This window comes from Parasteatoda tepidariorum, chromosome 4 (genome assembly GCF_043381705.1).
Source record: "Parasteatoda tepidariorum isolate YZ-2023 chromosome 4, CAS_Ptep_4.0, whole genome shotgun sequence".
In the NCBI taxonomy this organism is placed as follows: domain Eukaryota; kingdom Metazoa; phylum Arthropoda; class Arachnida; order Araneae; family Theridiidae; genus Parasteatoda; species Parasteatoda tepidariorum.
Window position 1 is genome coordinate 50,682,642 of NC_092207.1, and position 14,164 is coordinate 50,696,805.

General features: G+C 30.2%; 1 protein-coding gene across 3 annotated transcripts in view; it reads right to left on the reverse strand.

Moving 5' to 3' along the window:
- LOC107448222 (serine/threonine-protein kinase PLK4) overlaps positions 1–14,164 on the reverse strand; it is a 55,273-nt gene that overhangs the window by 20,937 nt on the left and 20,172 nt on the right. For all 3 annotated transcript variants that reach the window (XM_043042725.2, XM_071179781.1, XM_043042728.2), the window contains exons 7-11: positions 13,505–13,737; positions 13,331–13,419; positions 9,921–10,075; positions 9,524–9,746; positions 4,356–4,460 (exon numbers count right to left, since the gene is read on the reverse strand). In XM_043042725.2, coding sequence (XP_042898659.1) covers positions 4,356–4,460; positions 9,524–9,746; positions 9,921–10,075; positions 13,331–13,419; positions 13,505–13,737 — 805 coding nt within the window. The remainder of the gene's footprint in view (positions 1–4,355; positions 4,461–9,523; positions 9,747–9,920; positions 10,076–13,330; positions 13,420–13,504; positions 13,738–14,164) is intronic.

A 14,164-nucleotide genomic window follows, 5' to 3' on the forward strand; every position in this document is an offset into this window, starting at 1 on the left:
GAACATATCTTATATTTTAATTTGTATGTCCTTAATAAAGGCAATGAACCTACCTTTGTTACAAGTAACATAAGGGAAGTCATTGAGCTTACTTTATGTAACTCTATTTCTATAGATTGCATTACTGAGTGGAAGCTATCTGGGGCAGTTACTACTTCAGATCACCAACTAATTACTTTTTTCTATTAAAGGCCTCTCAGGACTGAAGGTCATAAGGAGGAACCCCAGAACAGCTGATTGTGGTTCCTTTAGAGCAACTCTGGAGAGGAAGATATGGAGCTTCTCTGGTAAGTACAATAATGTAAATGATGTGGAGTGGTCTGTTGACCAAGTGCAACAGATCATACTCAATTCATATCATATTTCATGTACTGTTACGTCTACTAGCTCCCCAAGACGAGTTCCTTGGTAGTCCTCTGAGCTTAGTAAATTACATAAGAAATGTAGGAAGTTATTTAACAGAGCAAAGAAATCTGGAGAATGGCAGTCCTACAGAAACGCTCTAACTGCCTATAATAAAGCTATCAGAGCATTTAAATGTTGCTCTTGACAGACTTTCTGCGATGGCATCAACACTACTTCTGCCACCGAAAAAATTGCAAAAATTCTTACTAAAGACTTTAATTGCAATTTAAATGCCATCCGTCTTACGAACGAAAGATATAGTGAATCAGGGGAAGAGGCTCTTGGAGAACTACTTGAAACTTACTTCCCTAGATCTCATCCTGTAGAGAATGAACATCTTCATGTTAATCCTACAACTACTTGTAGTAAGTATGACTGGGAGGCAGCCAAGATGGTGGTTTCCTATGAAATGAAAAGGTTATATGGGCTATCAATTCATTTAAGCCCTACAAGTCACCAGGCGCATCATACCAATGATGCTTATTCAGAGGGTGAACATACTAGCCCCCATTATGTGCAGGATTTTCCGATCCTGTACAGCATTTGGGTATATACCATATTCTTGGAGGGATACCAGGGTAATTTTCATACTAAAACCAGATAAGGAGAATTACTTTGAGGCTAAATCATTCAGACCAATTAGCCTCACTTCCTGTCTGTTGAAAGCCATCGAAAAGCTAATTGACAGATATTTCAGAGACACTGTGCTCATAGATAAGCCACTGTCAACCACACAACATGTTTATCAGCCTGGCAAGTCAACAGAATCATCTCTTTATGTGCTCTCCTTCCTGCTTGAGAAAACTATGTCAGATAGAGAGATTTCTTTTGCAGTTTACATAGAAGTTGCATTTGATAAAGTCCCTGTTGAGACTATCATCGATGCACCTGGGAACAGAGGCATAAATTCAATAATTACCAGGTGGGTAGCCAATTTGCTATCCTCTAGGTATGTTTGTTCCTCTTTATTGGGTGCAAGCATGAGAATGCATGCAACCTCAGGATGTCCTCAGGGAGGGGTTTTGTTTCCTATCCTACGGTGTCTCTCTTGTTGGACTCTTTGTTAGTTCGGTTAACCGATCTTGGCATTTCCTGTATCGGGTATGATGATGACAGAGTTATTGTTGTCAGAGGTAAATATGGTAAAACTGTCTCTGATGTCATGAAAAATGCTCTTCTAGCAGTGGATAGATGGTGCACTGATTCTGGCTTATCTGTTAATCCGTCCAAGATAAGTTATATAGTCTTCACAAGAAAAAGGCATCTTGATCTAGGTAACATATATTACCTAGATTATAAATTGGATCTCACAGAGAAAGTTAAGTTTCTCTGGGTTTATTTTGACTCAAAACTTAATTGGGGTTATCATCTTGAATACTGTATCAGTAGAGCCAGGAAGATTATCTGGTCCTGCAGAAATGCTATTGGTAAAAACTGGGGATTATCCCCCAAAATAGTTTACTGGATATACTCTATGATTATTAGTCCTTTTATCACATATGGCGCAATCCTCTGGTGGTCAAGGACTAGATTGAGCTCCGCAAGGTCTAATCTAAATAGACTACAAAGAATGATCTGTGTAGCCCTGTCAGGCTGTCTCAGGACCACTCCCACAGCTGCTCTTGAGAGCTTACTTGGGCTTCTTCCTTTGAACTTACGCATTGAAGTTGAAGCTCAGACAGGCATAAAGCGTCTTATGTACCTTGGCCTATGGAAAGGGTATTCCAAAAGCTTGTCATTGGGTCACCTTGTTTCACAAATGATGGATAAACCCTCTTTCATTATGCCTAGTGACTATATGTCACTAAGATATGCTTTTCATAAGCCTTTCAAGATCCATTTTCCTACTAGGGATAAATGGTTTAATTCTCTTTGGTGGCTTAAAAGCAAATGCCTAATATGGTACAACACTGATGTTTCAAAGATTGGCCCCAAATCAGGAGTAGGAATTTATTGCTCCAATGATGGTACCAAACTTAACTTTCCCTTGGGAAACTATGCCACTGTTTTTCAGGTCGAGGTCTATGCCATTATCCTGTGCTGCAGGATATGCTTAGACAAGGGAAGTCAAAATATGACTATCCGCATCTGTTCTGACTGTCAGGCTGCTCTCCTATCACTGTCAAGGTGTAAATTCCCCTCTTTGTTAGTGTGGGAGTGCTTCTCGGTCCTCTGTGATCTGTCCACTCATAACAAGGTATCTCTGCATTGGGTACCTGGACATATGGGTATTGGTGGTAATGAGCTAGCTGAAAAAGCAGCAAGGGCTGGCTCTGGTTCCAATGCAATTTCCTGGAGCACTGAGCCTGCACTGGGAATTTTTCCCACCTCATTTAGGGTTTCCATATTCAAGCTCTGTGGCAAAATTGTCCATGAGCAGTGGCGCGCTGCTGACTGTCAGAGACAAGCTAATGATCTGAATCGTGACTGTCCAAAAGGAGCTTTTAAAGCTTAATAGAAACAGCTTAAGGAAGATCATTGGTCTTCTTACTGGACACTGCATTCTCAGGAGACACCTATACATAATAGGAATTAAATCCAATTCCCTTTGTCGGGGTTGTCATCTTGAAGAAGAGACATCACGACATATACTTTGTGATTATGAGTAGACCTGGGCAATATACCGTAATACCGTCATTTACCGGTATTTCTTTGATACCGCGGTAATGATATTCGGAAGTATATTCTTCGGCAATACCGAGTTATTGAACTTCGGTATGCCTGCACCTCTCGGTACTCACCGCTAGCCAATATCTTCGGCCGACCGGCGGCGAGGAAGTGGCGGTATGGTATGGTATCTAGGAGGTATTGGTATGGCACGTGATTGATTTAGGGGTGAAGAACTCAAAGGCTTGCGCGTAATATTTACGATACCTCCTCTCGGCAGCTAGAAATTTCTCCTACAATATATTGTGGTATCATTTGACTTTAAAGCGCATGCGTCATATCCGTGGTATTGGCGATATCGGATTTCAAACACCCGCGCGTTATATCAACCCTCCATGGTATACTTAGTTACTGATTTTGGTTTCATTTTGAGAATAGCGTGCTTCTGATTTTAAAAATATCCGAGATTGTCGGATCTCCTTGTGATGTTTATAATTGTGTTGATATTTATAATTGTTGATGTTTATAATTGTGTTGATGTTTATAACTGTTTTGATGTTTATAATTGTGTTGATGTTTATATTAGTAATTGATGTTTATATTAATAAAATTTTTCTGTTTTAAAATAATGATGCTTTATAATTAGTTGATTCCATGGGATAATTATGCTGCGAGCTAATATAGGATAAGTACCCCATTTTTTTTAAATGATGCTCTTTAAACACATTAATTTTTAATTGCAAAATAGTCTTAGCATTTATAATATACATAACAATTTAATTACCGCGGTATATCATAATATCGTGATATGAAGCTCACAATATACCACAATATCGAAATTCTGACATTGCCCAGCCCTAATTATGAGATCTATTCTGCTCAAAGATTTGAGCATATAGAGCAGCACTGCGTCAAAACCTGGGAACTGCAAGATGTTCCTGTAAGGTGCTTGCTGAATTTTATTTCAGCTATAGGGCTTTCATGCTAATCATGATTTAGGGTTTGGGTACAATAGACCGCTGGTCAATGTGCCTTGCTCTTTGGAGCTGCCCAACCTCTAAGTCTAATCTAATCTATCCCTCCCCCCATGTACATCTATTTATTTTTAGTAAGCTTTCTTCCATACTAAGTTTAGAACAAAAAGCTTTTTTTTAAAAAATAAATACAATCAAAAATAACACAATTTAAAAACCTTTTTCTGACACTGAAAACTTTATTACAAAATATTAAGCAACTATTTACAACTAACTACTTTTTTCAAAGAATTGTAAATTTCTGTTGAAGAAACGTAACAACATGCATTAAAAATTCATAGAAAAAACAACTATATAAAAAGAACTTACATACTCTCCTTCTGGGTCAACAGTAAGAATGTATTTTATATATTTTTCCTGTTGTATCACTTTGTAATACTCTGCAATAGCTTGGCCTTCAGCATTAATTTTATACTAAAAAAAGTAGAATATACAGTAAATTACTTAAAATTTGTTTCATTATGTAAGGATTCTATTAAAAAAACTAGATTTTCCTTATATTTTTCACATATCTTATGTTAATTAGATTGTAACTTAAAGCTTTTTTTACAGCAGTTCTTTAAAGAAAATAAACTCTCATTTGACTCATCAAATAATCATTTTTATAATGTTTTATTTCCTCCCAATTCAAGAAATAAGTTAGCTTGCAATATCAAAGGTTTAAAATTTGTAATTTTGAAAAATCTGTAGTCATTTTATAAGTAAATAAATGTTTTTTCCTTTGTTAAAAAATTGCTTTTAATTCTAATCTAATCAACATAAGCTACTGAATTAAATTTGAATTTTTTAATGATTTTAACAATTCATAAAGAAAACTAAATTATTTCAAGCAATATTCTAAAAATATAGTTTTTAAAATACTGACATGTAAGTCTCAATTCTGTAGCGCTACTTTTGTTTAAAAAAATAAATAAATACACAGCTTTAACTTTGAATACATTTATGTAGATTTACTCTGTTTAAGCTCAAAAGTATGAATTATACTTCTGAGTGAATGGCATTTTTATAATTATTTGTCATTACTTTTTTATATAAATTTACAAAGTTTTTATCTATAGATTATGCTCTCAGGAGAATCCACACCTAGAACTTTAAATAATATTTCAGACTTTATAGTGAGCCAAATAAAATGATTTGGGCAAAATATATCAAACAATTAGGGATACACAAATACCACAAACTTATAAAAAAGCAAACAGCAAACTAAAAAAAGTATAATTAGCTTTACTTTGTAATAAAAGCAAATTCTATAGTAAAAGAATAAAATATACTATTTTTAATTTAGGAGTTACTTTGTTTAGAATGGAATGTTTTAACAGCTTCCAGTCTAGTTTCAACAATAGTGAACAACTCATAATATTGAGTTGTTCTGAAAGTAATTTTGTTTTCTCCCAACAAAGGACATAATTGTATTTTTTACAGCCAACTTTATACTTAAGTTGCATAATCATTAAATATTTGAAAAAATAAGGCTTGGAGCAACCCAATTTTCAAATCAATGGATGGAAAATTCTTAAAGTGCTGCCACATAAAAAAAATGAATAATCAGTATCAATTAAATAATAGTCCCTCATACCAGTACATACTAACTAAAATTAGTAATTGATTAGTAATTGAGTAATTAGTAATAGATTAGTAATCAAATAATTTTAAAAGTTTTTAAATAATCTAGAAATAAAAAAACACTGTGAATGATATATGTCACTAAACACTTTTGACCAAAAGTACCTTTAAGTGATTCCTCAAATTCTATGATATGATAACTGTATTGCTGATTGGAATAAATTTTTAAAATCAGGTGAAAGAGTTGAATGAATGATTATGCAACTCTTACAAGTCATTTGCTTAAAATAATAAACATATGACCCCTGAATTCTTCACCATAACAATTTGATAGTAGAAAATCATTGAGGTATCCTTAGAATGACTAAATTTCCAAAAAGGTTTAAATGGTGAATCCTGTGGATAGAATGTTATTGCTGGAGCCTCGTAAGAGAAGATCCCTTAATTGGAAATATTGAATTTTGAGGTTACCACTAATACTATTAATAAACATATTGGATCAAATATCCAAACTTTTTTATTCAACAAATCCACTTTTTCTTTAAATTTTCATATGTAATTTTAGAAAAATGGTACATAACACATACTTAATCAGTAATAACAGAGTAAAAAGCAAAAAATCGGGACAAATGAGGACAAAACATTTTTATCAGGAAAGCCAGGAATATCAGGACAACTACATATCCTGTGACAATGACCCTAACCTCGTCTAATAGATTAATGGTAAAGAAGTCAAAACCAGCTTTACAACAATAAACTTAAATGAAATAACAAGTTCAACAAGTGGTGGAAAAAGGTATTCTAAAGATTACTGAGGACCTTGATTGTTAATGCAAGGTTGCCACTGAAAATAAAGGAATAATATAGTGCATGAAAATAGTTGCCATAAACTATGAAAATAATTACCTAAATAAGAACAAAAATATGACTAAAATTTTATTAAATGATAATTGTTATATACAATGATCCATTTAGACATGTTGCAGGCAAATATGATATTTTTTATATAAACATTAGTGTTCTAGCACTAAATTTTTATTTTAAAAAAAATGAGTACATTTGCAGAAAATTAAATATTTTTAATTATTAGAAATCATTAAAAAAAACATTTTTTTTTTCTAAAAAATTTCAGTTTAACTAAGAATTGATAAAGGGACGTCTGTCCCTTACTACTATTCCTCGTTTTTGTTGCTGAAAGTCCACTGACATTTGGAAATGCAAACAAGTTAAAAACAAAGGCACTCTTCCTCCTAAACTATGTCATCGTCATCATCAACAGCGAGATTTTTCAATGTTGGAAACTATTTCCCAATTGAGGGGAAAAAGCGCAGATGTGAATGGTGCACAAAAATGAAAAAAGAGGCACACTAAAAAAAAGTGTACACCTCTTGCAAGTAGCACTGTGCAAGAGCTGTTTCCAGCCCTACCACACCCTCAAGACACCCAGACTTTAGATACTGTTGCTCCTCCACTACTTTCAATTTTTTACTGTTCTTATTTTATAACTGTTAATACCGAAAAAGGTTTATAAATAATTATGTTAATAAAAATGTTAACGCAAATGTACATGAAAATGTTAATAAAGAAAAGTTGCCTAAAATAATCATTAAGATGTTTAAAAAATTTAACTATTGACTCTAGAATTCCGGCCGGGACATACCCTGTCAATTTCAGATTCAGATGCTTTGGGTTTACAGTGGGACATATGCTGTCTCATCATTGAAGTTTGTGAAATCATTGTTGTTGATGGTGCGCTGATATGGAGACATTTATGCCTCTCCGAGACCTTCAACCTTTTAGGCATAAAAGTTATATTATCTAATAATAGCTTGGAGGAGAAATAATTTATCCCAGCAATGCGTGCACTCGGATTGATTTTTTGCCATATTGAAAGGGTTAATTAACACTTTTAACGGGTTATGGTTGCTCCACATCATCATCAATAGTTCAATAGCCTAGGGTGGGCTTTAGCCTTCTCAAGTAGTTTTCTCCAGACAAACCTTATTCGTGAGAGCATTTTCCAATTTTGAGTTTTTAAGACCAGAAGGTCTTTTTTCTTGGTCATCTATATATCTCAAATTGGGCCAAACTTTTTTTTGTGTGTGCCAACTGGTCTGGTATTAAAAACTCTTTTTGTTGTATGGTCTTCATCCATTCTGATAACGAGGCCTGCCCATTTTATTCTTTGTCGTTTAATAAAGTTTAAAATGTCAGGTTTGTTATATGAAAGATAAAGCTCTAAATTTGTTCATCTGAGCCCCACACCATTTTTTTTTAATTCCTCCAAAAATGCTTCTGGTGACCTTTCTATCAAAGATGCCCAACATAACCTCATCCATACAAGACATGGTCCAAATATCCCAATCATATGTTAAAATTGATCTTAAAAGAAATTTATGCAATAAAACTTCTTTTTTAGTGAATTACAATAGATTTATGCATTTTTGAATTCCATTAAAACATCTATTGGCTATAGTGATTCTCTTTTGTATTTCCATTGTAATATTGTTCCTGTTGATGGTTGCTCCACAACTGTATAGAATATTTGAAAATATGTAACATATTGTGAATCATTGGATTTTTTATCAGAGTTGGAAAAAAAAATCATAATTCTTATTTTAAAAATTCCTTCTTTTTTTTATATAAATACCGATCAAAGTTCTGACAAAATATATTTATAATGCTTAATTTTATTTAAAAATAATATTATAACTAAAACACTTAATATTAACTCAAATGGTTGCAATTATTACAAACCCATCACTGTTAAAATAAAATCATAGTTTTATTCAAGCACAATATTTTCATGAATCTGTAAAGACAAATACCCATTTTCTCAGTTAGATATATAAAATGAATAATAAATTGATTTAGATCAGGAAGCATAAAATAAATAATAAACAAATTAAATTACTTTTGGCAAAACATTATTTATACAGACAAACTACTAGTTTAATAATGTTTTAAAAATATTTGTATTTTTGTAAACATAAAATTATATTTATATACCTTATTGAAATATCATACAGATAATAGAAAAATATAATTTTAAAGCTTCATATTTTTTAATCTACATTTAATCTTTTTTTATACTTACATTATTTTTTCTACATTATTTTTTAGTCTATTTTGAACATCAAATAATAATTTATATGCATAACCATTAATTATTATTTTGCTAGATGAAACCTTTCATCAATAAAATCAGACTTTCAAAAACACAACTTCAAGGATATATTTATATAAGTAAAATAAAATTTTTGATTTAAATAAATGATTTTTAATGAAAAAATTGGTTGATTTAAATCAAGCCATCAACTTTGTTTTTTATACATAAAAATCACATTAAAAAAACTAATTATTTCTCTTATTTTAAAAAAAAAATAAAATTGTAATTAATTTTAATGCTAATAATGAGCAAATTAGCAGACTAACAGTTTCTTATGGGAGAGGGACTCAGACCTTGACCCAAAACACAAGAAAATTTTTTATTAACCTGGGAAAGGAAATTCTCGAGAAGCATTTTTGGTCACAGAGAAAGTGATGTGTGGCAAAAGAGATTAAACCAATAAATTCAAATGATGCTTAGAGAAAAGGATACTGTACAAAACCAAAAAAAATAAATAAATAAATAAAATCCAAGGGTTGAGAAGCATAGAAATAATGGATGACAACAGGTACACTAAAAAGATCTATAGCCAATGCCATAATGAAAGAAGACGGAAAAGATCAAAGACAAAAACGATAGATGAGGTTGAGAGAGACCTTAAGTCCCTAAAAATAAGTAATAGGAAAGCCAGAACACTAGAAAGACAACTGCAGAGTAGAATTGTTGGAAAGGTCATGGCCTAACATGAACTAGCAGTACCAGGGAGTAAGAAGTAAATAATGAACAAATTACATATTGAACTTACAATGGCGTTTTTTTTTTTCAGTTCACAAGGTGGCAGTCGTATTGTATCAATTATAAATTTTCGTCGATCTTCTACTGCAATGACATCTTCTAAGGTTCGTTTACATTGGGACTTTCTAGTAGAATTAGATGCATATGAAGCTCCAGTTGAGAGAAAGTGGGAAGGACTCTCTTCCCTGGTGACAAGATCTGGATTACTAAAACTCATTCTTTTATAAAGACAGCTAGAAATAGAATATCTTTTTAAGCCTCTATTTTCTTTAAATACACTTTTATGCAGAATAAGTAACAGAAAAGTAAAAAGATTTTTTAAAAAAAATAACATGTTAAAAATCATTTATTATATTTATACAAAATACAATCTAAAGAAAATTTTAAAAAATATATAAATAAATCACCTTCTTGTATCTTCCCAAGAGTTCTTAGCAATGATTTTCATAGGTCTCTGTTTAGGTTGATAGCACTCATTATTTGATGAAATCCCACTATCTGTAATTCCAGATTGTAACAGATTGAAAAATGTTGGCGAAAAATTAGCACCAATACCGCCCCTCTGAAAATAAAAAAGAACCAAAAGAGCATGAATGAAACAAGAATTATTGATTCCATATATGCATTTTAACTGCAAATCTGTATTTCTGAGATTTAATACAAAACTGCATGAACACAACAGTTTTAAAGTATGTATGCGCACGGTTGAGAAAAAAAGTTTTCGTTTTTTCAAAAACAAAAAAAAACTTTATTTTTTCTAAATTAACGCCCCCCCCCCAAATAAACAAGGTTAATTAATAATTTATATTTGAAATCAAAAGTATTTATGTTAATATAAAATATATTCATAAAAATGTTTTCAACTATTAATTAATGTTATCAATAAACAATTTAGAAATACCAATTTTTATTTCATAACTATGCTAACATAATAAAAAAGATTAATGGAAGATATGCTTATATATTACTTTATATTTCTATTTAGCATGCAAATAAAAATTTTATATCAAATTTCATTTTAGTAATGTGCAAAAGAATGAGTCCCAATTTGTTTGTCAGGACCCATGAAAAATCTCATACTTTAGTATTATTTTATGTCCTTAATTAACTGTATTTTCACAACATTTGTATCAATTTAATTAATAAAATGATCATGCTTTTCCTCTAATTGAATTTATGCAAATTTTTAGGAGCACATGAAAAATTTAAGATATTAAATATTTCAATATAAAAATATTTTAAAATAACTAAAAGAAGAAAAGGAATATGGCTGGATACATATGTGTATATAATATGATAAAGTAAAGGCATGTGTTACCAGGCCTGCAAAATATGTTTGGTTGCACCAACGAGTTTGGAAAAAATTCCGGCAATACTATTAAAATTTTTAATCTAAAAAAGAAAAAACGCTAGCAATTTTTTTCATAAAAGAATATCTCACTAGACAAAATTTTGTAAGAGAAAAAATGGATGGAAAATTATTCGTGCAGAAAAAAAAATCCCACAAGAAAGAAGAACGAGGATTAACTAATGTGTTGTGTGAAAAGTAAATTTATTCAATATATTATATTTTGATTTATAATACTGTTAACACATATGCTAGTTTATTCAAGATTTGAGTAATATCAACAACAAAAAAATTTTTCTTTGTTCAGGAAAAATTATTTTACTATCAAATAATTTAACTTTAATTTCTAAAAATAATTTTAAAAAGTCAATGTAGCTATAAAAAAAATGCTACAATTTTGGGGGAACATAAGAAATTGCATTCTGAGAATATTAGGCTCTGATAATTACTGTGTTCTACTACTAGTGATTTTATAGCAACTTTGAATATCAGGGTGGCCACTCAAATCAGATTTCAAATTTCCCTGATTTTTCCAGGTTTTCCAGATAAAAACTATAAAATTTCCAGGTTTTTGTTTCTGATTAAGTGTCGGATGTGAACAAGAAAAGTGTCTATATTATAAAATATTTTATTCAAAATCTTATTTTTTTAACATATCATCTTGAAAGAAATGATTTATTTTGACAATTTGGGAAGATTTTTTTATTTATTTTTTAATGTTTTGGTACAAAATTTTGAATCAAAATTCATATATTGACCAACAAAAGAGTAAAATTAAATATTAATATATAGTTAGTTCTTAAAAAAACCTTTCTTTTAAAATATGTTATAAAAGGTTAAAATGAAATAGAAAAAATTAGCATTAATGCAACAATTGTAACAATTTGTCGACAAACAGCGATTGTAAAAAAATGTGATTGGTTGGTTTGCTGAGAAAAAATAATTCACGGATTTCTTTGAACGGGAATACAAAAGCTTTCAGAAAAAGAATGCAATATAAAATCTATTATTATCAAATTATAACCAACTAATTTTTGGAAAATTTTTATAAAGTTAAAAATACAAAAACATTTTGTCAAAATGGAACAAAAATTTCTACGAAAGCATCGAACAAATTTGAGCCATAAATAGATTCAGCCCAAGGACAGAATTTAAAAACAGAAGCTAATATCCTAGTCCCTTCTTCCACCTCCACCACAATCTTTCCTAAATTGCACAGGCCCATAGCTGTCAAAGGTTTCTACGTTCGTTTAGCAACCATGGGAGAATTTTATGTGGCATTCTAGTTTAAGAGAGCTGTAATGGTGCAAATTTTGATGCAAGCAAAGTATCGCTAAGTTGATGATATTTGTACTGCTCAGAGATACATTACCGTCCAAAGAAAGTGGGTATAATGGATGAAATAATTTAAATTAAGAAAATTAGTAAACAATTTAAATTAGTGAAATTAAAAAAATTATCAAAGAAAAAATTTCCAGCTTTTCTTTGAAATTCCCTGATTTTTCCAGGTTTTTATCCAAATTTCCCTGATTTTTCCAGGTTTTTTCCAGTATAAAAAAATTCCCTGATAATTCCAGGTTTTCAAGGTTTTCCAGGTGGGTGGCCACCCTGAATATAATACTTTTTTTTCTTTTTTTTTTAACGCAATGAAGCTTTAAGCATATCAAAATACTTATAATGCAGCATTAAATAAAATAATATACATTGATTAAATTTTAAATACATTTTGAATATTTTTCAATATTTCTTGAATTATGCACTTTTTTATAAAATTGTATTTTAAAAATATTACAATTAAAAATAATCTGAAATATATAATATACTTAATAAAATAAAATAAAATTCAGAAAAGCACCTCATTCCTAAGTATGCTTTTGATTGTAGCAAGCATAATGAATTTCTGCTTGATACAATTACAAACATAATTAATAAGATTCAAAAAAAAAAAAGAAACTTTTGATGTTAACTTGTTCAATAATTGCATCTTTTTTACTAATTTTAAAAACTATCTGAACATGGAAATGATGCTCTTTATTATTTAAAGAGCTTTTATAGACATTATGGCTTCGACTTTTAGTTTACTTGCATTAACTATTTTATAACTATATTTTAGCAGAAGAACAATAACGCAAACTTTTAAAAATTACATATCACCAATGTATTTATTTAAAGTAACACGGAATCACATTAACAATTAAACTCAAGATTTTTAAAAAAATAAAGAAGCTATTTTATTTAAATAAATTATTAATCTCAATTCTAACTTAGTAAAGAATCTAAAATTAGATAAAAATCTCATTAACATTTCATTTAAATATTTATTTTGTTACATTCATTTCAAAAAGATCTCATTTGAACAAAAATTTAGTTGGTCTAAGTTTTATTTATGACATTTATCCGAGTGAAGTAAAAATAGCATTGCTGTATATCTACTGATAACTTATTTCAACAAAGATAGAAAATAATTACCTTGTGTTTGCTTGACCTTGCTTGACCTTGTGTTTCTGATGAATACTCATGTTTTTTATCATTATTAAAATATATGTGATTTGATATTTCTGAAAGAAAAAAAAGAAAAGTAAGAAAAAAAGTAGAAAGTTACAAAAAATGAAATAAATTTGAAAAATAAATTTAAAATAATACTATAAATATCAGGTCTCCTTTCAGAATTCTTATTTAACAAAAGACAAAGTAACTTTCGTGCTTCAGCATTGCTTGTAGAAGGTATTTTTAGTCTCGTCAAAACAATTTCTGTTAACACTTCCTGCATAGACTGTCCTTTAATTGGAAAATCTCCAAACAATAATGTATAAAAAATAACTCCTAAACTCCAAATATCAATCCCAAAGCTGTACTCAGTGCCAATCACTACTTCCCTACAAAAAGAAGAAAAATGTTTTAGATAATGAAAACTCCATGTTACACAAAAATATTAAAATAGCAAAAACAGATTATGCCAGTATAAAAAGATTAGTAATATAATAGAAGGCAACTAATGCTTGAAAATTAAGGAGAATATTATTTAAGAAATATATATGGAATGCACAAAACAAAGGGTGCAATGGATATTTGGTCAACATACGACATCCTGTATATCTTGTAATAAGACTAGGGGCATGCTTAGGCTTTTAGGATCTCTGGATGAAACATTAAGGCAATTTATTGGGATTCATTAAAATAATGTTTTGTTTCAAAAATATATCAGACATTAGATTTTTTAAAAAATTATTTTCATGATTAACGATTAAAACTCTGATAAAATGCAGAAAAAATACTTTATAAATTAAAATAATACTGCAACTG